The following is a 25,367-nucleotide window of genomic DNA, read 5'->3' on the forward strand; positions in this document are numbered from 1 at the left end:
CGTTTCTTTCGATTTACCGATTACAGCATCTAAGTCATACTTGCTTTTCTCACTTATGAAAGAGGTTGAACAGGCGTTTAGATAGTGTGAATATTAGCATTCAAGTTGAACATCTACAAGATTTAACACTAAGCTAGATGGATTCACTACGAACCTTTCCTTCACGTTCTTAACGACGAAATTAAAGTCGACTTTATGTAAAAGTAGTCCTTTCGATTATCTTACAAACTTTATATCAGTTCATTCTCCTGAACTCATTGGTGATAGTTTATCTTCGTAGATTATGTTGGTTAGAATTTTCTGACTTGAATACCATACTTTTAGAAGTTCTAAGTCATTCTCTGTATCCCCTCGATGAAAAGTTTTTTGAATTTTTCTTAAGCAAACTTAAGATCATAGTTGTCAATATCTATATATGCATAGGTGAAGTGATGAGTTCACTATGTTCAATACACTGCTTCTTTCAATCAATGTGACATTTACGAGTCACGTTGGATTCCGTTAGTTGTTCCTAAAGATTTCGAAATCTATGCGACTATTTATGAGATGTTTATCACACAGTATATAACAGTCTATCTCCTAACCTCTAAGGTTGATCATGCTTTGGTATGTCGATTTTGTTGAATAGTTACTTGATTCTCTTTGTTGTGACCTACTTCTATCAAGAGAACGCGATTGGTTTAATGGAAACAATTATTATTATAATCAATTGCACCAGTGATTGTTTTACTGTACTTGTTTTTTAACTGTACTAAAAACATCCACTATTCTTTCCCTTCGATTGTGACCTCGCGCGAGTCCGGTTAAGCTCAGTAACCAAGCTTGTAGCCTGGCACGATCTCTGTATTCTTTTGATACCACGAGATCGCCAGCAAATATATCTCGACTACGTCCATTAACTGCCTTCTGATATTTGGATTCCGGGGGATTTTATCGATATTCTGTACTCTAAGTGAATAACGCGATGGCGTTTGAAGCGAACGGTACTGAGTTCGAGTCCCAGAGTGAACATCAACTCTGAGATGCAGGTACATCCAGCTGACGAGTCCCAAACAGGACGAAACGCGCGTCCTGGATTCCACTGCTAGCCACTATCGATCTTTGCTTATAATGCTTGTAAATTAAGGCAATATCGAGACATACACACAGTATGCACATATGCCAATAAGAGACTGATCAATTTCAGTCCAAAAACATCAATGGGAAGATTCAAGTAAAACAACATCAAGTGAATTTTAAATATTGTTTGTAAATGTATAGTAGACGTACGATCATGGGCCGTTTTTCAGTCACTGAATGAAAACTACTTTGCAAGGATTATTACCATCACTAGATAACTTCATCATTAATCTGTGTGTAGATTTATACTCATTACAGGTGTATTGCTTAGTGTGCATTTTTTGACCACTGGTCATGAGCATAGAGGTATGCAGCTTATGTGATCTCCATTTCTGTTATTGACTTATAGTCTGAGCTCACAAGCTGCTGTTTGTAATTTCATGGAATAAAGTATTGTTTCGTTTAAACTCTGGTTTCTCGTTTTAGTTGTGAATCATGTATTTGAAATAACGTGATCTAATTTGTGTATAGTATATCAATAGAGTAGCTTTGGAAAGCGTGAAAAATTTCACATACCTGAGAAGCATAATCGATGAACAAAGAGAATCTGATACATATGTAAAAGAGAGGATTGACAAAGCAAGGACCGCATTCATACAATTGAAGAACATATGATACTCAAAACAACTATCTATCAACCAATATCAAATTGAGAATCTTCAATACAAACGTCAAGACATTCTACTATACAGAGCTGAAACGTGGAGAACTACTACAACCACCATCAAGAAGGTACAAGTATTTTAAATAGTTATCTACGCAAGATACTCAAAATCCATTGGCTGGATACTATCAGCAACAGCCTTCTCTGGGAGAGAACAAACCGGCTTCCAGCTGAAGAAGAAATTTGGAAAAGACGATGGAAATGGATAGGACATACATTACGCAAATCATCAAACTGCATCACGAGGCAAACCCTAATTTGTAATCCTGAAGGGAAGAGGAAAAGAGGAAGGCCAAAAAACACACTGCATCGGGAATTGGAAGCAGATCTGAAAAGGATGAACAACAACTGGAATGAGTTGGAAAGGATTGCCCAGGACAGGGTTGGATTCAGAATGCTAGTTGGCGACCTTTAGTGGCCCGTGGATCTGACTCCTGTTTAGATCGTACGGATGTTTGCTATAGCCGATTCTCGTATATCATCGTCGACTTTAATCACGTTAGTCAATAACGGAATTAAATAAGTCAAATAACGAGAATGGAATTTTGAATACATATATTTTGTAATATAAGGTGAATGGAATAGCACGAAGAGAAGCGATGCAGAGTGGAGATGGCTGGTACACCAACTCCATTTTAGTCAAGCGTTACTCAATATTTATAGTCAAACAAAATAAAGCTACAGACATGTGACTAATAGGATAAGAAGGGCACACACATATACGCTCATATAAAAACAGTCTAGATTGATAAGCGAATAAATAACAAGGTCAAAGTATGGCTCGAGTAGAATGAATAAAATGGGATGTCCGAAAGCTAGAATAAGGTATATGGGCTTGGGATAATAACTGACACTACAGACTCATTCTCCTCCACGAGGAGTAACAGGCTTAATTGGTTGGTTGGTTGGTTGGTTTGATGGATGAAAGAGAATGAATATGAAGTGGAAAGAACTTAATTTGAAAAGTGATTTTAAATAGGAAGAAATGCACCAACTGCTTCTACTAAATTGTAGAGGATATAGGAGGCGAGTAGAAAAGTTTAGAACGAATAAAATGCTCGTCGCACACACATTTTCACACCGAGTCATCAATTCTTGCAACCTGTTAGGCGAAGCAATGATATCTGCCCATTCAATTGACTTATTCAAGAGAAGACTAGACCCTCATTGAAGCATACTAGGAAAGGAATAACATAGACCGTAGAACTTCTGTCCTTACTACACAAATCTGAATCTGAATTTATCTTCAGTTCCACATTAATCATTAAATATTGTACCAATTAAGAACCACCTAATGTAAATTGTTTTAGATAATCACACTTTAAGTTTTGAACATAATTCATTGAAACAAAACTGATATTCCATCAGTATAATGTACTTAAATTTTCACATAATTTGACCCATTTTATAACAGTTTACTGAGTTGATATATCCTCATTGTATGTTACGCCTTACTGTAATATTGTAATTTATATGCACGTTCACAAATCATGTACACATAAAGGACAAAACGATGTGTTCACTTTTGTCCTGTCAATATATCAATCAAAACACCGACTTACGCAACTTTGGCACTGTGCCAAACTAATGATGTGTTAACTAGTATAAGCAGCCTAAAGTCAACACTGAGTCCTTATTACTTTTTTTGATCTAGCCTTTCCCACTTGAGTCCAGAACACAATCTCAGCTTCCACTATATGCATTGTATATTTCAGACATACTTGGTTTATACACAAGCAGACCAGACCGCATCACATCATAAAATAGAAGATAATACTTAAACAAGATCAAGACAAAAGTGGCTGTGATTGTAAAAGACTGTAACTAATAAAATGGGGATAGTAAATCGTATAATAGTAGTCATGGGGGCAAATGGAAGCTTATAATAGGAGTAATATGAATATACATATGATATAGTTACCTAGTAATTATACAATGAGAATATATATAATAATAGTCCATAAACAAGTCCTATCGATTACTATTCACGTAGCCTTCGTCCGGATGTAACACTATGGATCTTTCTATGATCGGAATCGACATTAGCCTACTCAAAATAATTAATAAGTAGTATAATTGTTTTTTTACGAAATTGGTTACCTTCAAACTGTTGGGGATGTTAGATCCCCAGAACTCACTTGGTAATTCTATTTTTTAAAAGTTTGTATTTCTTCTTTCCGGGCCAAAAGTGCTCAATTTTTATTCATGTTGTATTTCCCACTTGGGAGGATCTTAAACGCTATTGGTTCGTTGTTTCTTTTAGTGTGCTATTTTGTAACATTTCATAAGAACAATTTTCTTCTGTATATATATATATATATATATATATATATACTTACTTACATACATACGAATGTTAATCCCCGTGAAGGAACGTAGGCCTCTGATCAGCATTCTCCATCCAACCCTGTCCTGGGCAATCCCTTCCGTTGCTATTTGACTGTTCTTCCCGGTCTCCCACGTTGTACCTATAAAAATTGTCGCTCTGGTTGTTAGAAAGGTCACCGGCCTCAAGGCTTCCGAAGGAACTCAGCTTTCACCATGAGGCGTCATAGTTCTTCTAAATGAAGACCTTCTAACTCCCAGGGTAGAGTTTAAATGGTTTGAATTATTTTTCTTCTGGTTAACGTTTTTTTAGCGAGTTAGTTTTCTACGGGATGCGGACGCTAACGCCATGCCCAACCCTCCTCTTTTACCAGGGCTTGGGACCGTCAGTAACTCTAGAACTACAGGCGGAGTTTTATATATATATATACGTTTGATTTGTGCCTGTTATTATTGCTTGTGTTTTTGGCTGCTTGTGGAATATATTTCCCTCTTTCGAACTTGGACTTCTTTTTCTAGTTAGTGGGGTTGGGACGCGTCGAGATAGTTAGTTTATCTGTCATTGTGTCACAGAGTCTTTGTTTCCGTTCTCAGATATAGAGTGAACTATTAATCTCTTCAAATATAGAACAAACATTTAAACAAAGTCAAAATGACAAGGTTTGCAGGATGTGATGAATTAATTGTGTTTTGTGGCTTTCTCTTTAGTTATACACTAACTGATATGTTTAATTATTTCCAATCATTAAGAAAATGTTAAGAATTGCAGTTTTAACAAAGAGGATGCTTCTTATAATTGTTTACAATGACTGGTCTAAGGTGTTTAGATCGATTTATTACGTAATACAATGAATGTTTTGAAAGGGAAAGAGAACGTATTAGTTACATTCACTAGATGGTTGATACAGTGGTACAATTAAAAGTTATCATATGAGGAGGTTGCGCTGTGCTAAACAACCCCCTCCCAAAAAGAATAACAATTATATGTCATTGGTTAAGAATTGGTCTCCCTTCTTAGGGCTTACATACATATACCTAAATGAGTGCTTAAGCGTGTGATTTGGTTTAGCTCAACAAACTTCATTCTAAACTCTTTGTCTATTCACTTAGTAGTCAGTTGACGTTGGAGATTGTGCATAGAAAGTGTGTGTAAAACAGTATTAGTCTCGGACACTGCACATCATAACAGTTAGGATTACGATTAGTTGAAGAAAACAGAGATCAAAATATTATTAAGGTAGTTGAAGGTTAACTATTGAACTCCTTTTAAGTACTGGTGATAATGATTGGTCGTTTGCTTAGTCAGACTAGTAGATAGTCTGAAAAGAGCTAGATGAGTTGTATATTCTCTCATCTTTACTATTATTGGATTGTGTCCGTTTTTGGTGTGGAAACGTGTATACATACTATTCAGGCTAATCACGTGTTCTTGATCTGAGTTGTGTTGAAGTCTTGTAGAATAGACACTGGGAGAGAATCTAGTGTAGATATTCGTCTAAGGTAAATTAAGTCCCATTCGTGTAGACGTTGAAAACTGTATGTTATAACAAGTACAAAAGTCCAGTTTAAAGTTTATAACTGCTATGACCTCTGAGAATTTTAATAATATGGAAGTGGACTGTTTATCGATAACTCTGAAGAATTCACTTAATCCACGTTATTCTTCGTGTCTAGTAGGTGGAGAAGTATAGTAGGCAATTTTCTCTTGAAAAGCGTAGAGATTAAGAAGTACGATTAGTTACGATCTGCTAATATTAGTGGAAACATTTTCAATCATAAAGATGAAACCCGAATTTCGGGTCGTGATATTAATCTCACTTTATTTGAAACAAGTTCAGAAAGTTTAGATCAACTTATCGTTCCTTACATTTTCATTATAGTGTTGTAGAGATTGTTGGTTTTAATTAGAATCGCAAACTGACCATTTCTACAAATGTCAAAAACTCGAAAGCACTAGATGGCCATTTCATCTTGAATAGATTCTTAATTTCAACTGAGATCCTGAGCTTGAGTCCCAACTGTGTGGTCTGCGCTGCTGAGAAGTCTCGTACTGGAACGAAACCATCATCCAGCTCTTCCACACTTTTAGTGGTTGTATAATTTGAATCGATTTGTGATATCAATGAGATCCTCATATTCTTTATAACACTTTTTCTATATTACACTATGTGGTGACAACCCAGATCGTGAAATTTGATGATGAGGGTTCAAATACCATCAATTTCTTTAACACTGAGGGTATGCGTTGCTAATAAGTACTTACTAGCACAAAACATCGGTCTAGGAGAGGGATTCCTGTTCACTATATCTAGAAACCTAACATTACAATCTATTGCATCTCATGTCAAGTAACTTAAGCCAAATCCACATTTAAACTTGATAGATAAAACTTGAACAGTATCAAAGGGCTGAACAAACATGATATTAATTATCGCTTAGTGATCAATAAACTTAAACAGTACAACTTTGATCTAGGAAAGACGGGATGTAGCTGATAGTAGAATTAAGGACCCGCATTTCGCCCTACTAGAAACTAAGATAAATCTGTGTTCCAGAGTTCATGCTCACTCGAGGACTCGAACCAGGTACCACTTGCTCCAGATTCCATTGTGTTATCCACTTAGGCTTTGAGTCGAGATCTCCACTTACTTGTTCAAGGGTTTTGAAATCAAATCCTGGATTTCATTGCTAGCCACATTCCATTTATTCTATATTAACTTGTTTCATAATATCTATATTGAGACAATCGGCACAGGATACAAATACAAAAACCAAAACTGATCAAATCTCAGTCAAGCATACTAACAACGGAATAATCCGAACCCTTTTACTTCTTCTAAATAGTCAAATTAGGTCATGTTCACAGCATCAGTCGAGTGGCAAAGCCACTACAACGACACCAATCCAACGACCTCACTAAACCATTCAATCGGTAGTAGCAACTGGCGGTGTGTTCAAAGGGCAGGGACATAATCAGCACAAGCTTACGACTTGCACTTACTAGGAATCCCTCGTTCACGGGGAATAAATTGACGTGTGATCTGTTAATTTATTTCATATTATTATATTAGTTGATTGATTTCGGTTATATTACTGAACTACTGCTTGCTCTGCGTTGTTATCAGACTAAAGAGTGAACTAAAAAAAGAGAATGCGTTCTAGACCAATAGAGTCGAAGATAATCACAGCCTAAAATTCAAGGTCAGTCTTACTGGTAGAACCTTAAGACGCCAATATGAAAACCGAAAGTCAGATAGGTATTTTGTGGATATTATAATAATTTACTAGTTGAATTCATGAGTCAATTGAAGCTAGATCACCAATGAAAACCTGAAAGTACTGGACGGTCGTTTCATCCTAGCATGGGACTCTTCAGCAGTGCACCTCCACGATCTCGTACGTGGGATTCGAACACTGGATTGATCGGTCCCACACGAGAATACTGTCACTTACGAGTTGTTCTTTTTTGACAACTTAGTACTGTAAATGTGAATAGAAATAAGAAGTTACATAACAACTTATCAAATTGTTTATTTTTTTAAAATCTGTATTGCTGCATATTCATACAAGTACTTCTGTCATTTATTCATAGTTCTTATTAAGCTAAATCAAACTTAATATTCTGCATCATCAACATCATCGCAATCCTCTTGAGTGCCTTTTTCATACGGTTGTCTATCTTCTTCAGCTCTATAAATATTGAATAGTGAAACAACATGTCAGCTATTTTAATATGCATAGACATATATATATATATATAAAGGACAACGATTGAAAATGCGACGAGGACAGGTAACGAAAATAATACCAATTATATGTGCATCATATCGTTTTCCACAACCGCCATTTTGTGGACCCTACAAACGGAGTGCACACTAACAATATTGAAACTATGTGGTCGAGGCTGAAGAAGTTTAGCATACAATGGACAGCTGAGGACCAATTAGATGATTTGGACTTTGCCGATGACCTACCCCTCCTACCGCATACATATGAACAAATGCAGATAAAGACAGCCAGTGTAGCAGCAGTCTCTGCATCAGTAGGTCTCAACATACACAAGGGGAAAACCAAGGTCCTCAAATACAACACGGAGAACAGCAATCCTATCACTCTTGATGGCGAAACTCTGACAGACGTGGAATCCTTCACGTACCTGAGAAGCATAATCGACTAACGTGAAGGATCCGATGCAGACGTAAAGGCGATGATTTTCAAATCAAGGACCGCATTTATACAATTGAAGAACATATGATACTCAAAACAACTATCTATCAACCAATATCAAATTGAGAATCTTCAATACAAACGTCAAGACAGTTCTACTGTACAGGGCTGAAACTTGGAGAGCTACTACAACCACCATCAAGAAGGTACAAGTATTTTAAATAGTTATCTACGCAAGATACTCAAAATCCATTGGCTGGATACTATCAGCAACAGCCTTCTCTGGGAGAGAACAAACCGGCTTCCAGCTGAAGAAGAAATTTGGAAAAGACGATGGAAATGGATAGGTCATACATTGAGAAAATCATCAAACTACATCACGAGGCAAGCCCTGATTCGGAATTTTGAAGGGAAGAGGAAAAGAGGAAGGCCAAAAAACACACTGCATCGGGAATTGGAAGCAGATCTGAAAAGGATGAATAACAACTGGAATGAGTTGGAAAGGATTGCTCAGGACAGGGTTGGATGCAGAATGCTGGTGAGAGGCCTATGTTCCTTTTCGAGGAGTAACAGGCGTAAGTAAGTAAATATCATACTCATGTAAACCATATAAAAGAAGTGTATCCACTTTAACTCTTTGGTTTTGTATAATATATTTTTACTTTATACAAACTGTTTTCTGATTGGCTACTATTTCTCAAGGTAACTTAAGATTCATTGAAAGATCGTCCATAAACAATAGTCTAGCCAGTGACAAAAGATATCCTTATGCATTCAATTAGTTAGCTACAAGGTACGAACAGGCATATATACTCATTAGTCCAAGTTGTTCCACCTCATTAGTACAACAGGATAAACATCAAACTCATGGAAGTGGTCACTTTATTGGCTACTTACTGACTTAATTACCTACGCTTATTTCTCCTAATGGTAGTAATATATGAAAGATTGATTGTGTATAAGGATATAGTACAGAAAGATATAAGGCAATTTTGATCTCACAGTTTGAGGTAATCCTTATGCATTACATGTATCTATTTATGTTCTCTAACCAATCAAAGCATATTTCTACTGGATATACTACTAACAAACTGTAAAAATAAATAAAAAAATATGTAAGGTAGATACTACTTATTACTACTTATAACTTACGCTGGTGAATAATTGCACACTACTAAAAATCTTTGGCCACATTTTTGTACACCACAACCAATCTCAGTCTCTTCACCTTTTACTATCTATAATTGTAAAATTAAATGTGTTTAACACTTTGATATAAATATCTACTGAACAATAGATATAATCATAAATTATCAGAAGGAGTTGAAGCTAGATAACCATGGAAAACTTGAAAGCATTGGATCGTCGTCTTATCCTAGTATGAAACTCCTCAGCAGTTTGCAACCATGATCTCACCCCGCGAGACTCAAACCCAAGACCTAATGGTCTCGCGCGCGAGCGCTTAACCTCTAGATCATTAAGCCCGCCAGCATCCGACGGTGTAAATGTATAACTTTAACTAATCCATCAAATTTTGATACCGTCTACCATTGTCTTCAGTGAGTTACTATTTCAAAACAGACTCGGTTGAACTCTAATGGTCACTGCTTCTCATTAGAAGTTCAGGAAATAGGAACTAGATTTAGGGTTTTCATCACGAACTGTCATAATCTATAATGCCAAAATGCTATTTGGTCGAATAGATTTTGCGTCAAAATCCAAGACTCGTTATCTTAAATCTGATTGGTTCGTAAATGAATTATAATCTTGCCATTTAATCAAGTTATATGCTTCTTATATACGTCCGTATTCACTCAAGAGTACATTCAAGATCATTATGGTCACTATTATTTGATAGCCAATGATAATCAACTGTGTATCTAATATAGGATACCTATATTTATGCACGAAATTGAGCAATGAATCCTCGGTACTTCCATATGTGTAAGTATGGACCTTTAGACATAATGTTAGTAATCTAAGGGTTCTTTAGCTCATCACCATGTAAAAGGTCCTGGGTTCAGTCTACTATAAGTTCATTGGTGTATACTAATGAATAGTTTCAATCTAGACCAATATAAGATGCTATTACCTACCTGGTATTCAAGAATAATTCAACTAGTTTTAATCAGGAACTTCTATCTGAAGTTTGTACTGATGATGTCGTTCAGAAGAACGACGAAAGCTCCACGATCAAACCATCCAACTCAGAGAACAAAACTCTATCAACTTCAGATGAACCTAATTACACCACACTGTCTAGGCTAATAATATCTCTATTTAAGATGGTTACTTGAAATGTTATTGATGAATCGTAACTAGTGTAGTTCATTCATCTTAAGAATCAGACAGTTCCAATTGATAATAATAAAGAATTGAACAATTAGAAAATAATCTAATGGTTGAATTCATGAATCAATTGAAGTTAGACCACTATTAGAAAACCTCAAAGCACTGGACAGCTGTTTCGTCCTAGTATAGGACTCCTCAGCAGTGCTCATCCACAATCCCATCTCGCGACAAAATATTTCAAATAATATTTGAATTGAATGACAATTCTATTTATTATCAACACTTACCTGTTTATACTGCATACATGTATCATTGCATTTGTTATCATTAAAAGAATAGCTCTTGTATTCAACAAACCAACTGGCTACTGCTCTAAAAACGAAATAAAAGATCAAGTTGAAAATCGTAGACTAATTTAAATAACTTAATATCGTAATGACTTTGTTTTAATGTAAGAAATCCTATTCCACATAGGTTTCATGTTGATTGACTAACAGAACATGATCAACACTAGCTAGTTATATTACTCAATGATCAATCAATATTGATAATTCAGTTCAACAGCAAACCAAACGTAGCAGCAATAGATCAATAACAACGTCTTAGATCATGAAACTATGTAACTAGGGTTCACATTCATCAGAGAGGTATTTCCTTCAAGAGTTCATATTTGTCTTGATGGTGAATGTTAATTAGTACGAAATTTATCATTGACATTACCCCCCAATTATCCTCAACTAATCAATAAAGGAAACTTACTTTTCAATTGTTGGACTATCAGCAATATTTTGTGCTACTGTACCAAATTCATCAAAATTCATATCACTTGGACTATCATAAGAGTAATCACATCGACTAGCTGAAAGTTGAGCTTTTTCTGCTAAATATGTATTCCATTTCTGTAAAGTAAGACAACGGGGGAATATTGATAATAACAATCAATACAAAGTACCAGTCAGATAGATATAATTGAGAAGATTGTTATGATTATTTGAATAGATTTATAATGATGGTCGATATGTATCGGATAATAGATATGTTCACTTCTCTCATAACCTTATTGTCTCGCTACTTAACTCATGACCTTGAAAGTTTATACTTAGGGAAGATCACACTATTTGTAAGCAGTTTCACGCAATATCAAACAACAATTCAAGATAGGTTTCCTGAACTCCTAGTGAAAAGCCGTGATCAGTGGAGTTCAATCTTGTCTAGTGTGAAGCAGTCACTGACTTAAGATAATGGTGGACGGTGGCGCAATATCATGAATTGGTTAGAGTTATACATTAACACCGTTAGATACCGGCTCTGTGGTTTCGAGGTCAAGCGTTAGTGCACAAGACTGAGGGTCCTCATTTCAAGTCTGGCGCACGGGATCGTGGATGAGCACTTCTGAGGAGTCCCATACTAGGACGAGACGGCCGTCCAGTACTTCCAGGTTTTCCATTACACAGTAAGAATACAAATTATGAGATATTTCTTCATAATTAATTCTTCATGATTAAAATGCTACTTTAATGAAATAATTAATCAAATCAGAAAGGTCTTGAACTGTTGATGAGTAAGTTAAGGAGATATTAAGTGTTACTGATGAGGAGAGGGTAAGTGTCATCTACTGGTTAGCAGAACCATAAAGGAATACTTTATTTTGATGGTTCTGAAATGCAAACTCGGCTGGATGTGGTCCTGACAACCTCTGAACTTGATGTTGAAGTTCAATGGACGGAAATAAGTGGGACAAAACTAAGTTTGATATATTGATAGTCTACATTTTTTCAGCTACTCCTTACATTATGGTAAGGTAGTATCGCTTTATATCCTGGTTGGTTGAGAGAAACACCCTCAGACCTTAAGTTTACTGTTCTAAACCTTGTTTCTCTCTCTCACTCTAACTGCTCTACTTGGAAAGGTAGAACTTAAAGCGATAAACTTTCCAGTCAATATCACTCTATTGAGTCATAAAAAATACATAGATATATCCACTATTTTAAGGTAGCAGATGCCATGTACTTACTAAAAGCCAATCGTTTTTCAGTTTATATCAATGTATAATGAAATCACCATTTGAATTACTTTAGATTTTAAATGAATTCAATCAGTATTTAAATAATAAATATAGAATCTCTTAAAATACTCTATTAGTTGAATTCATGAGTCAGTTGAAGCTAGACCACTTAGGAAAATCTGGAAGCATAGGTCCCAGCATTGGATTCCTGATCAGTACACATCCACGATTCCGTCCCACGAGACTCGAACTCAGAACCCTCTGTCTTGCACACAAATCCCTTACCTCCAGATCACTGAACTAAACAGAAGACAGCCGTTTCGTCCCGCCATTGAACCCCTCATCAGTGCGCATCCACGATCCCGTCCAGAGGGATTCGAACCCAGGCCGTTCAGTCTTACACGTAAATGCTTAAGCTCTAGATCATTGAGCCGAACAAAAAGACATCATCTAGACAACAACAACAAAAACAAATGCACAACTTACTAATTTTGACATACGTTTTGCTGGAGGTTGATTTGGCATTTGACAAAAACGTATTGAATTACGATAATATTTATGTAATTGAAATACTTCACGTACTTCTTTAGGTAATTTTAATTTTTTACATTGACATAGAATAATAATAACGAATAATAAAATAACCATAATGCTAATACATCTAAGACTATGATTGTTATTCATTGTAATAACATGTAAATAGGTGTATACAAATAGATTGTACTGTGTATTATGTTATTTATACTTTAAGTAAAGCCAATATCATTGATTCAATTACGACGTAATACTTATGACATGTTGTCATTATTGTTACTACGTAATACATACATAGATAGATATATGAAGAGAGATAAGGTTAATAAATGACAAATGATTTACTTGTCAGATTACAATAAAATTGAGAGGAGAAACCCAATGATTAAAAAAATGACTTTATCAGAAGGGGGGGGGGTTGTGGAAATTGTAGTAATCTCCACAAGACCCATTCTGATAATAATCACCTGCTTACTAGTGATTGACTTTGGGAGATACTCCTGGAGTTCTAGTGAGAAGCCGTTACCAGTGGAGTTCAACCAGGTCTGTTGTGAGATAGGAACTCACTGATGACAATGGTGTACGGTGGTGCAACTTCGTGGATTAGTTGAAGTTAGACATTAACACTGTTGGATACAACCTGGCTCAGTGGTCTAGTTGGTTCAGCGCCTGGCACGAGACTGATAAGCCCTGGGTTCGAATCTCGCGGGGTGCGGTTTGGTGGATGAGCAATGCTGAGGAGTCCCATACTAGAACGAAACGGCCGCCCAGTGCTTCCAGTTTTTCCATGGTTGTCTAGCTTCAATTGACTCATAATTTCAAGCAGTGAAATTTCTAAAATCTCCACAAAACCCATCCTGATAGTAATTTAATAGTTGAATTTTCTAAGTTAATTAAAGCTAGACCAACATGAAAAACTTGGAGGTAGTGGACAGTCGTCTCGTCCAAGTGTAGGACTCCTCAACAGTGTTTATCCACGATCCTGCCCACGAGATTCGAACCCAGGACCTATTGGTCTAATCTGTAAAAGCTTAAGCTCTAGAACACTAAGCTGATATCTAACGGTGTTAATGTAAAACTTCAACTTATGCATGAAATTACGCGTGAGACCGAAAGTTCTGGGTTGGAATCACACGAGCGGGATCATGGATGCGCACTGCTGAGGAGTCCCATACTAGGACGAATGGTCATCCAGTACTTTCAGCTTTTCAACGTTGGTTTGATATCAATCGATTCATGGTCTCAATCAAAAATTTAACAATCTCCACAACCCCATACTGATATATATATATATATATATATATAAGAATTAACATTTTCACCTTAGTAGTATAGACTCTTTCGCTTATCAATCAGATATTTTTCCACTTTACATTCACCTTTTCACTGCTCATATAGGAACATTATTAATATAATTTATTATTGAATGTAATCTTATAGTTTATGTGAAAGGGTTTGCATATCCCCGTTGTTGATATTAAGAACTGTATAATGAATCGAATAACATAAACCAAATATTGATTACAGTTATTGGTCTGGCTGTTTACTACAACTATGGAAATAACTGCCAACTTATATTTATAAGCAAAGATGGGTGGTAGCTAGCAGTGGAATCCAGAACGGGTGTTTTAACCTATTTGAGTCACATAAACTGAATGTACCTGTACTACAAAGTTGATGTTCACTGCGGTACTTGGACCCAGTACCTTTCGCTTCGAATGTCATCGCATTGTCCACTTAGTCATTGAGTCCTGACAGCCACCGCATTGCATAAGGCTATATATATTCTTTGATAATTTGGATTTTGATTATTACCCTGAAGAAGTCCAGACAAGTTAGCTGGACGAAACGTTGGAATTAGTTAAATTTCAATCGCTGAGAATATTTCAAACATAATGTTTACATATAATGTCTTAACTTTACTGTCTGTGGTGATCTTGGATACAATACTGTCGATCTTATGGAAGTGATCTTTCATCAAATCTTTCCTTATATTCAACTGTGAATAATCCATTAGATAAAAAGATATTATTCCACCCATTAAAGTACTGTATGAATACAATGTTTGGTCAAATTACCTTATCATTGACAAATGAGTTTGTTTGAGAATTCCTAATGTTTTTGAGTCAATCATCTCGTCATATAAAATCCATCCTACATAATTTCAGCTGCTAATGATATTTTCTATTCTGGTTAGCGTTTTTTTTGGCAGAGTTGTTTTTTACGGGATGGAGATGCTGAACACACTCTCAGCCCTCCTCCTTTACCCAGGATTGGGACCGGCGGTAGCCCTAGAAGAGTTACAAGTGTATCGTCGTTGAACAATCATTTGAATGGAACTAGTCCATTTACATCAACTTCCTTGACAGTGAGTATGCATTTGACAGTGTGGATAAGAGTACATTATGGAAACTTCTTCGACACTATGATTAACAGAGAAAATTGTCAATCTCATCCGGAATTCATACGACGGACTATAGTGCAAAGTCGTGTATGAAGGACAGCTGACAGACTCATTCCTAGTAAGGATCGGAGCGAGACAAATCTGTCTACTCTTTCTTTTGGTGGTCGACTAGAATATGAAGACCTCAACATCTAACGGGTAGCACGGAACACAATGGACAGGTTAGATGCAACTAGACAATTCGGACTTTTCAGATAAACTGGATCTTATATCCCAAACATATGAACAAATGAATGTCAATCCAAACAATGTGGCAGCAACATCTGGCTCAATAGGCTTCAACATCCACAAGGAAAAAAGCAACATCCTCAAATACAACAAAGAGAACAAATATCAATGTCACAATCTTCAATACGAAAGAGGGGAGCTTGGACATTGGATTAGCAACCTCATTTCGTAGAAAATTAACTCTCTAAAAGCAAACGTTAGCCATAATTCATCACAATTTCTTATTCATTAGTATGTTATAATGACTACTAGCTCTATTGAACTAAATGTTTAGTTGAATTCACAATACAATGACATAAATGTGCCAATTAAATAGAATTCCAATAAGATTACTTAATAGAAATGAAAATCAATCTGTCAACAACAACAACAACAACAACAAAACCCCTCAATTTTAAGTATAGATTGAAGCTTATCACTGTGTACTTTGTATTCAAATATGTTAATCTAAAACAAAAGGAAGTAGAACATTCATTATTTCTTCAATAATCTTGTTATTTCCAGATGATTTGTACATTAATTTTGAATGTGTAGATGAGTGTGGGTGGATGTATGGGTACTCATTTTGGGGATAAAAAAAGGGTTCTCAATTGAATATAAATAAAACTCAATCTTTGACTACTAATATCTTCAAATTAAATCAATCTCCATGATAACTATTCAATAATACTATCATTGTGATCGTTATGAACTCATTTTGACATAAGCTCTTGGGATTTGAGTGAAAATTAGTAACTGTTGGATTGAAGAGATGCAAACCTCAAGGTGACGATTGTTAAAACAATCACAGCATTCCTATAGTTGAAGAACATATGCAACTCAAAACAACTGTCTCTCAACCAATATCAATGTCACAATCTCCAATAGGAATGTCAAGACAGTTCTACGGTACGGAGCTAAAATGTGGAGAACTACCACTACGATCATCAAGAAGATACAACATACTCAATATCCGTTGGCTGGATACTGTTAGGTAGTCGGAAAAATAGACCAATAATTATCATGTTAAGTCCAATGGTGTCCTTGGACTTTAAATGTACATTTCCTATTGGTCGATGTTTACTTCACTTGTTAAATATTGTACAAATGTTGTTTCCTATTTTATGGTACGATGTGGTATGCTTGATTGGTATATAAACAAAGTATGTTTGAAATACAATGATTCATAACTCCGAGGCTGAGACTTGTGTTCTTGACTCAACTGGCTAGGACAGACAGCGAAGCAGGGCCAATCAGGGCACTAGGTCGTCCTTACATGTTTACGTGTCCACTGTCACCGAATCGATCGATAAATAAACGCTGCGTGTCATAACCTGCAGTCCACACACGTTACAACAGATACCATCAGTAACAACCTACTATGAGAGAGGACAAACCAACTTCCAGTTGAAGAGGAAATTAGGAAAGGACGATGGAAATGGATAGGACATACATTGTGGAGATCGCCAAACTGTATCACGAAGTGAGCGCTAAGTTGGAACCGTGAAGAAAAACAGAAAAGCGGAAGGCCGAAGAACACATTACATCAGGAATTGAAACAGACATGAACAGGACGAATAAGAAGTGGAGAGAACTGGAAATGACTGCTAAGGACAGATTTTGATGTAGAATGGTGGTGAGCGACTTATGTTCCTTCACGGGAGGTAACAAGCGTAAGTAAGTAAGGATTTAAGATATATTGTAAGTGAAAAGTTAATCATCAGCGGCAGTAAATAATCGTCTAACTATATCATGTATGGACTTAAAATGAAAATGAATATTGTTGAATGACAGTACATTGATGTTATTTATAATTATCTGTTATGCCACTGGTAATGATCTTCTATTTACATTTTATTGATGGATTACACGGTGGCTCCATTTTTCCTAGACATTTAATGCCTATCCCTGTTTTCGTTACTTCAACTATATGCTTATGAGTTAGATTAGGCTTTATTGTTAAAACTTGTAGGTTTGTGCCCTTATCAGTGTATAATGTAATGATACCGCCGATTAGAGAACAGCGACTTATCGACCGGATCAATCACGTACAAAACCCGTACGAACAGTCAAGAATCTTTATCGGTCCTTCTTCCTGATTAGCCCTGCCTACCTGTTGAGTTCACAACACAAATCTCAACGTTCACGACATGAATCATGTATTTCAAACATACTGGGTTTATATACAAACCAACCAGACCATATCGTACCATAAAAGGGAAAATAACATTTGTACAAGATTTAGCCAAAAGTATCTGTGAATGTGGGAGGTTGTAATTAATAGACTGAGCATAACCGAAAAGGAAATGAAGTATATATATCCATCAAAGAGATGCCAAGACAAATTCATGAATTTATTACTGATAGTTTTACTAAATGGATGTTCGATCCTATTTTCTAGCAACTTCTAATAACCCAATACAGCAACTTAAACATAAGAGGAAAGGTTTGAATTACAAATAAGGATTTGCTTCATGGTTGGAATGTGTACAGTGAATCATCCATGTTCACACTCAATAACATGACCTTGGTCATCTAGAAAGTTCTGAAAGTATATAAATACAGTAGTAAGATTATATTTATTCAATCAGAAGCATGACAAATGATCTGTAATTCTTCTAAATGTTTCAAAAAATTTCTATTCAATTCTGATTTGGGTCCTCATTGACTTTTCCAAAGAATATTTTGGGACTTTTCTACGATTTAGACTGTACGCTTATCTTTATAGGCAGATTTATTCGTCAATAATCAATGCAAACATTCATTGTGATCTTAGACGTGATTATCGTATCATCAAAGGTGACTCTTGAAGTTCTTGATGAAGTTTTGTTCGCTGAGCTGAACGATTTGGTCGTGGAGCTTTCATCGTTCTTCTGAACTACATCATCAGCACAAAATTCAAGTAGAAGTGAAATGTTTGAATTTCTCCATATGTTGTTCACAAGTTGTCCTGTAGACCTTGATGTTGATTGGTTCTTTTTGACCTTAAACATGTCATTGTTCACTTCTTTGTTTTGGTTGTATCTCCCAATTGGTTTAATTTTTGAAATAAAAAACTTTAGAACTACAAATTTAGGATTATAAATATATGTCGATTAGAAGGATATTTTTCCCATCGGCACTAATGTGAAATTATGATCTGATCAACAATGAATATTGTTTTTGATTGAGATCATCAACTGATTGATGCTGGATCACCGTTGAAAACCTGGAAGCACTGAATAGCCATTGGATGCCAGCTCTGTAGTCCAGTAGGTTAAGCGTTCGCGCGCGAGGCTGGAGGCCCTGGGTTCGAATCCCGCGAGCGGGATCGTCGATGTGCACTGCCTCACAATAGGGTGGAACGGCCGTCCAGTGATTCCAGGTTTCCAACAGTGGTCTAACATCAATCGGTTCATGATCTCAATCAAAAACTTAATAACCTCCACAGCCCTTATACTGATAATGAATATTGTGACTGATTTTATCTACAAGAATGAATGAAATAAAGTCGAAAAAAACTACGATCCTGTTTTAATGGCTTTACATCTGACTCTAGTCAGATCGGAATAATGATCTTTATCGAGTGATTACTGACGAAATATACATCCTGGCTAACTTCGTATATGATCATCGACTTAAATCGCGTTGGTGAAGAACTGAATTAAATAAGTCGAATACGAAAATGAATTTTGAATACGTATATTTCATACAAACATTGGTCCAGGCAAACGATCGGAGAACCGAAGTGAGAGAAGAGAGCAGAACAAAATGACACGCGATGGAGTTGGTTCACTTGCCTTCTCCACTGCACGTCATTTCGTTTTACTTTGCTTTCCGATCAACGATTGTATAAAATATACGTATTCAAAAATCTATTCTCGTATTTCATTTATTTAATACCGTTGTTCGCTGACGCGATTTAAGTCGATAATTATATGCGACGATTGGCGACATGTATATTTCGATAACGAGCAGCAAATGATTTACCTTGAGTCAGGTCTCGGGCTACTAAACTAGGACTGATAGGTTGTGAATGGGATCTTGCATGCGCACTGCCGAGGAGTCCCATACTAGAACGAAATGGTTGTCTAGTACTTGCAGGTTTCCCATGGTAGTCTAAGTTCAATTGACTCATGATCTCAACTATTAAAATAATTTTTTCTTAGTGTATCATATTAAATGTGAATGAATAAACGTCTGATAACTAACAAAATGACTATCCTGTTCAATGAGTGCACTAATTGGAGTCAGGAAAAATGTTGTTTACAGGACTTAAGATGCGTCAAACGTATTATCTTCAAAATACTTTCAATTGATAGTAATCATCTTATCTTTCATTTTGATGGAGTTTTGTTCTCTGAGCTGAATGGTTTGGTTGTAATTTCTCATCGTTATTCTGAACAACACCATCAACACAAACTTCAAGTAGAAGTGAGGTGTTCAAATTTCTCTACATATGACTCCCAGCTTGTTCTGTAGACCTCGATCTTCATTGGTGATTGTTAATCTTAAATATGTCATTGTTTACTTCTTTATTTCGATTGTATCTCCCATTGGTTTGATTTTTGTTCCTATGTTTGTCCATAATTTTCCTGATTGGTTGATAAATTGGATCGATGTTAATGTGCTTGTTTATTGCTGATTGATCAGAGTGCCAAGCTTTTAAAAAACCTCTGATGTTTTTTAGAATTCCCTTTATCCAAGTTTTCCACATTATTACAGTTGAATGTATATCCGCAGTTGTCCACGTGCATTGATATAAGTGAGGATATGTCATGGTGTTTGACCTCCAATTAATGTTCATGCAGGTGAAGATGAACAGGGTGTCCGCTTTGTCTGATATAGTGTTTTTCTAATTTTACAAACCTATTTTAGCAATTCTTTGGAGACCTAGTTGATTAAATGCTTCACCGTCTTATATCCTATCGTATGGATGGCCATTTTGCATTGCTACGAACAAAATTGAATTCCCAGTGACTATTTGATGAGTAGACAAGGGGATATATCAAGGGTATCAAATCGTTTTAATTTCTTTTTGATTGAAATCATGAGTCAATTGAAGCTAGACCACCATGGGAAGCCTGGAAGCACTGGATGGCCATTTCGTCCCAGTATGGGACTCCTCAGCAGTGCGCATTCACGACCCCACATGCCAGATTCGAACACAGGACCTATCAGCCTCGCGTCAGGCGCTTAACCAACTAGACCACTGAGCCGGCATCCAATGGTGTTAATGTCTAACCTCAACCAATTCACGAAATGGCGCGACTATCTTCCATTGTACTGAGGTAGACGCCTGTTTCTACCCGACACAGATTAGCTCTACTGGTCACGGCTTCTCACCAGAACTTCGAGAGTTTTATTATATTGAGGCTTTCGTAACCTCAGTTCATCTATATATTGAGTACGTTAAGAAAAATAGAAGCTTAGTCGAACATTAACTAAATGAGAAAGGTTACTATGACCAGATTGATTATTGGTCGTTGACACAAATGAATACTCATTTAGTTATATTCTTAGCCAACAACTATAGTTCTTGTATTTATTGAACAAGAATTTATCACGTTTTAATTATCTTCTTAAGTAGATTCACAGTGACTTCAGCGATGCGACCGAATTTGGATCTACTGTATTTGTGACTGGATAATCAAGTTGTTGAAGGTTTAGATCATGTATAACTTACACAGATTTCAAAGCGAATTCTTTGATATATTTTCTAGACTAGTCGTTGTTTATTACTGAATAACTAATGAGAATCATAATGTCAGTAAATAACGATAATTTTTCACTTAAGAAATGATTAATTCATCACTTCTTAAAGTGGTAACGTGTTTACTGTGACATATAAACGTCCTGGATTCTAGCGACAGATATCATATTATTTCCTTACACTTGTTACTCACAATGGAGCATACGCCACCTGAAGCCCCTCAATGGCTACTGCCAGTTTCAAGCTCGGATAAAGGACGAGGGTTGGGCATGGGGTTAACAACCCCATCTCGTAGAAAACTAACTTGCTAAAAAAACGCGAACTAGAAAAAATAATTCAAACCATTTAAACTCTACCCTGGGAGTTAGAAGATTTTCACTTAGAATTATGATAGCTCATAGTGAAAGCCATGTTCCTTCGAAAGTCACAAGGCTGATGCCCCTTCTGCCATCCAGAACAACCATTAATTTAGGTACACAGAATGTTCGTACAATGTGGGACACCGAGAGAGTCGCCCAAATTGCTGCAGAAATGAAAAGAACAGATATCTTATACCTCATAAATAATATGATTCTCCACTCTATAGTCCTCTGACGAACATTTACGCAGTGAGTTAGTGTGTTGTAAGTACATTTCATAAATATCTATATTGACCAGCACGGATATCCTAGACAAGATATATTAAAGATATAATACTTCCTTGTTTGAATTATACATGAAATCACATCCCATTGCAAGAAATTGCTGAAACTAATAGGAACTTCCTTAATATACGAAATGACACAATTATTTGAGACATATTCACAGGTTGTATTATCTCACTTGATATGCACTGTACAGTTCATGAGGGTTGGGGACTGACATTTACTAGATGATAAATGAGAACTATAGAGAACTTAGTGATTGTGTTGAGTTCCATAACAATCATGGGTGTTATTTGTTACGATTCTATTCGGTTTGATTCATATTAATTTCTATTTAAGAACGATTGAGACTATAATAATACGACTAGAATCGAACTCGATATACCAGCAACTGTTACATAATTATTCAACAATAATCATCAAAGGTGGAACTTAACATAAAGGGAACAATATAGAATAAAACCTGACACTTTTGAAGACATAATGTAACAACCCTTTTTATATAGTAACCAAACATGACCTTGATGTTGTAAACTAAACGTGGCAGTGATCAATCAAAAAATATCTAAGTTCACGCGGTATAACGAATTGGGAAAATTTTATTCGCGGTTATTATGACACAAGTTTTGCATAGAGACGAATCAGTCAGTCAGGATGAAGAGCTTAACTTTTAGGTTTTTTTATAAAATTCAATTATCTCATATGACGAACAGTCGAAATATCAGTGAGATTATAATTTATGGACGACCTATGAGCAACACTAAAGTGACAGTGAGAATGTACACCTATTTACTAGAGCTAAATGACGGTTATAGACTTGTAGGAAGAATAGAGATTGTGATTTACAGATGATGGTTAGGGTTAAGAATTAGACTTAGGGTTTTCATCACGAACTGACATCAGCTATAATGCCAAAACTCTATTTAGCCAAATAGATGGGTAAATTTCTCACCGAAATCCGAGACCTGTAATCTTATACTTCATTGGTTCGTCCATAAATGATAGTCTTGCCGAAATATCTTTGTATACTGCTAAAGGTGTATAAAATGGTGATAAAAACTTACTTTTTCAACCAGAGAAAACAACAGTAATGTCAAACTTATCGAATGGACAGTGGCAACTCCTCAGATCACATCTCAGGGGAAATCTACATCATCCCTGAACGAACTAATTAGATGGAGTCCCTTGCATTTTCGCACCAGTAAATTTATCCATACAACTACAGAGCATATCAATTCCTGACGAAAATCCTATTCCTCATTCTAGATATCTAATCAAGAACAATGTGAGGAATGCTAAAAATCTATTTCAGTATTTAAGGGTTCAGGGAGAAGTGTAATCTTTATCCATAAGAACGAACATCATTCTTTTTATTTATTTCTAGGTAAAGTAACCTGTAGAAGGCCTTCATAGATTCAGTAATTATTTAAAATCTATTTAAGCCCTGCATTAATATTACTTTCTTTTCTAAAATCTATCCATTAACGAAGGCTGTTTTCTAACTAGCTAAAAGCTGATTCTTTTAAGGTTGTTCATATACCATACTCTAGACGAAGCAAGTGCCAACTTGGAATCCTGAAGGGAAGCGAAAAATTGGAAAACCAAAGAACACATTAGGTCGGGAAATAGAAGCAGATATGAAAAGAATGAATAATAACTGGAAAGAGCTGGAAACGATTGTCGAGGAGATGGTTGGATTGAAAGTTCTGGTGGGTAACCTATGCTCTTCCACGAGGAGTAACAGGCGTAAGTAAGTAAGTAGATTTTCAATGTCTATCTTGTATACTATACATTCATCATTATTATCATTGTAAGAGAAGTAAAATAAACAAAATTAATAATCCATTGAAAGATGTATATTTTATCAATTACATATGAATAAGATCTAAGTTGCTTCACAAATTTTATTCTGATTTATTACATTCACTTTCTGATTTAGCCTCATATGGTCTTTCTTCAGAATCACTAAAAAGTAAAATATATAAGCAAACATCACAATTTACAAAATTATCCAAGACACATGTTTCGTCCTATTTGAGACTCGTCAACTGGATGTACCTACATCTCAACATGGATATTCACTCCGGGACTCGAACGCAGTACGTTCGCTTCATGACTCAGTAGCTGAATGGATAGAGCAATGGCGTTTGAACTGAACAGTAATGAGTTCGAATCCCGGAGTGAATATCAACTTTGAGATACAGGTACAATCAACTGATGATTCGGAAATAGAATGAAATGAGTGTCCTAAATTCCACTGCTAGTCACTATCCATCGTTACTTATAAAGTTGGTGAGTTGAGGCAATATCGAGGTAGTCCGCACAGGATCTACACACGCTAATAAAAGACTGATCAATTGCAATCCTAAACAACAGTAGGAAGATACAATCAAAGAACAGCAAGTGAATTTCTCCCCTTACTTTTTAACTGTTAACCTTTTCAGAATGAAAAGTGTTTCAAGGTTATCGGTAAAAACCGAAAATGTTATCGTTTTACATAATAGATTTCAGTGAAGTTCATCAAAAGGATCGTCATTATTACGTTGCTTTTTTGTAAGATGGTAGTTAGAGTTAGTCAACAGGAAACCCTGAACCTTGGTTTCGTGGTCTCATCAGTCAGGTGTACCTGTAATCTTGATGGAACTGATGCTCTCTGAAAAATTCGATCCCATATTACCCAGATTCACAGTTAGTGGTAACCATCTTATCTCAACATAATGCACGCAATGTAGAGGTACCTAGACTAGTGACCACATTGCAGTTTGGTCGATAAGATTCGGTCTGCACTAAAAAGTACCTAACATACATGACATTGATCACTAACCAGTGATAGGGGATAATTCATGATTACGTCAATACTTTTTGACAAGTATTTGGTACTGTTAAATTCTTATCGATCTTAAATGATGGTTTTGTTGCTCTAATCATTATGTGAAGTGTGAGATTTTAGTATGAAGCTTAGAAAGAACACCCACTAATTTCGTTGTTGATGTTATCATTCATTGATTTGCCGTTGATTTACATCAAGGAATATTTCAAATAGGAATTACCATCTTAATGTTTATCTAGACTATATGGCTCAGTGGATAGTATGCTGATGTTAACAGCGAACGATGCTGAGTTCGAATTCTAGCGTGAACATCGACATTGAGATGCAGGTATATCCAGACGATGGGTACCAAATAAGATGAAACGTGCTTCTTAGATTTCAATTCCAGTCACAATAAATATGTAACAATGACAATACTGAGGCA

General features: G+C 36.0%; 1 protein-coding gene across 1 annotated transcript; it reads right to left on the reverse strand.

Annotated features, from left to right (window-relative positions):
* Positions 1-6,671: 6,671 nt before the first annotated feature.
* GLIPR1L2_2 (GLI pathoproteinsis- 1 like 2) lies at positions 6,672-13,256 on the reverse strand (the record flags this gene model as incomplete). The annotated part of the gene is made up of 5 exons (XM_051217126.1): positions 6,672-7,798; positions 9,428-9,513; positions 10,855-10,939; positions 11,327-11,466; positions 13,059-13,256. The coding sequence occupies 5 exons, from the start codon at positions 13,254-13,256 to the stop codon at positions 7,723-7,725; spliced, it is 585 nt and encodes a 194-aa protein (XP_051065761.1). The 3' UTR covers positions 6,672-7,722.
* Between the last annotated feature and the right edge of the window lie 12,111 nt (positions 13,257-25,367).

Source organism: Schistosoma haematobium, chromosome 6 (assembly GCF_000699445.3).
Source record: "Schistosoma haematobium chromosome 6, whole genome shotgun sequence".
In the NCBI taxonomy this organism is placed as follows: domain Eukaryota; kingdom Metazoa; phylum Platyhelminthes; class Trematoda; order Strigeidida; family Schistosomatidae; genus Schistosoma; species Schistosoma haematobium.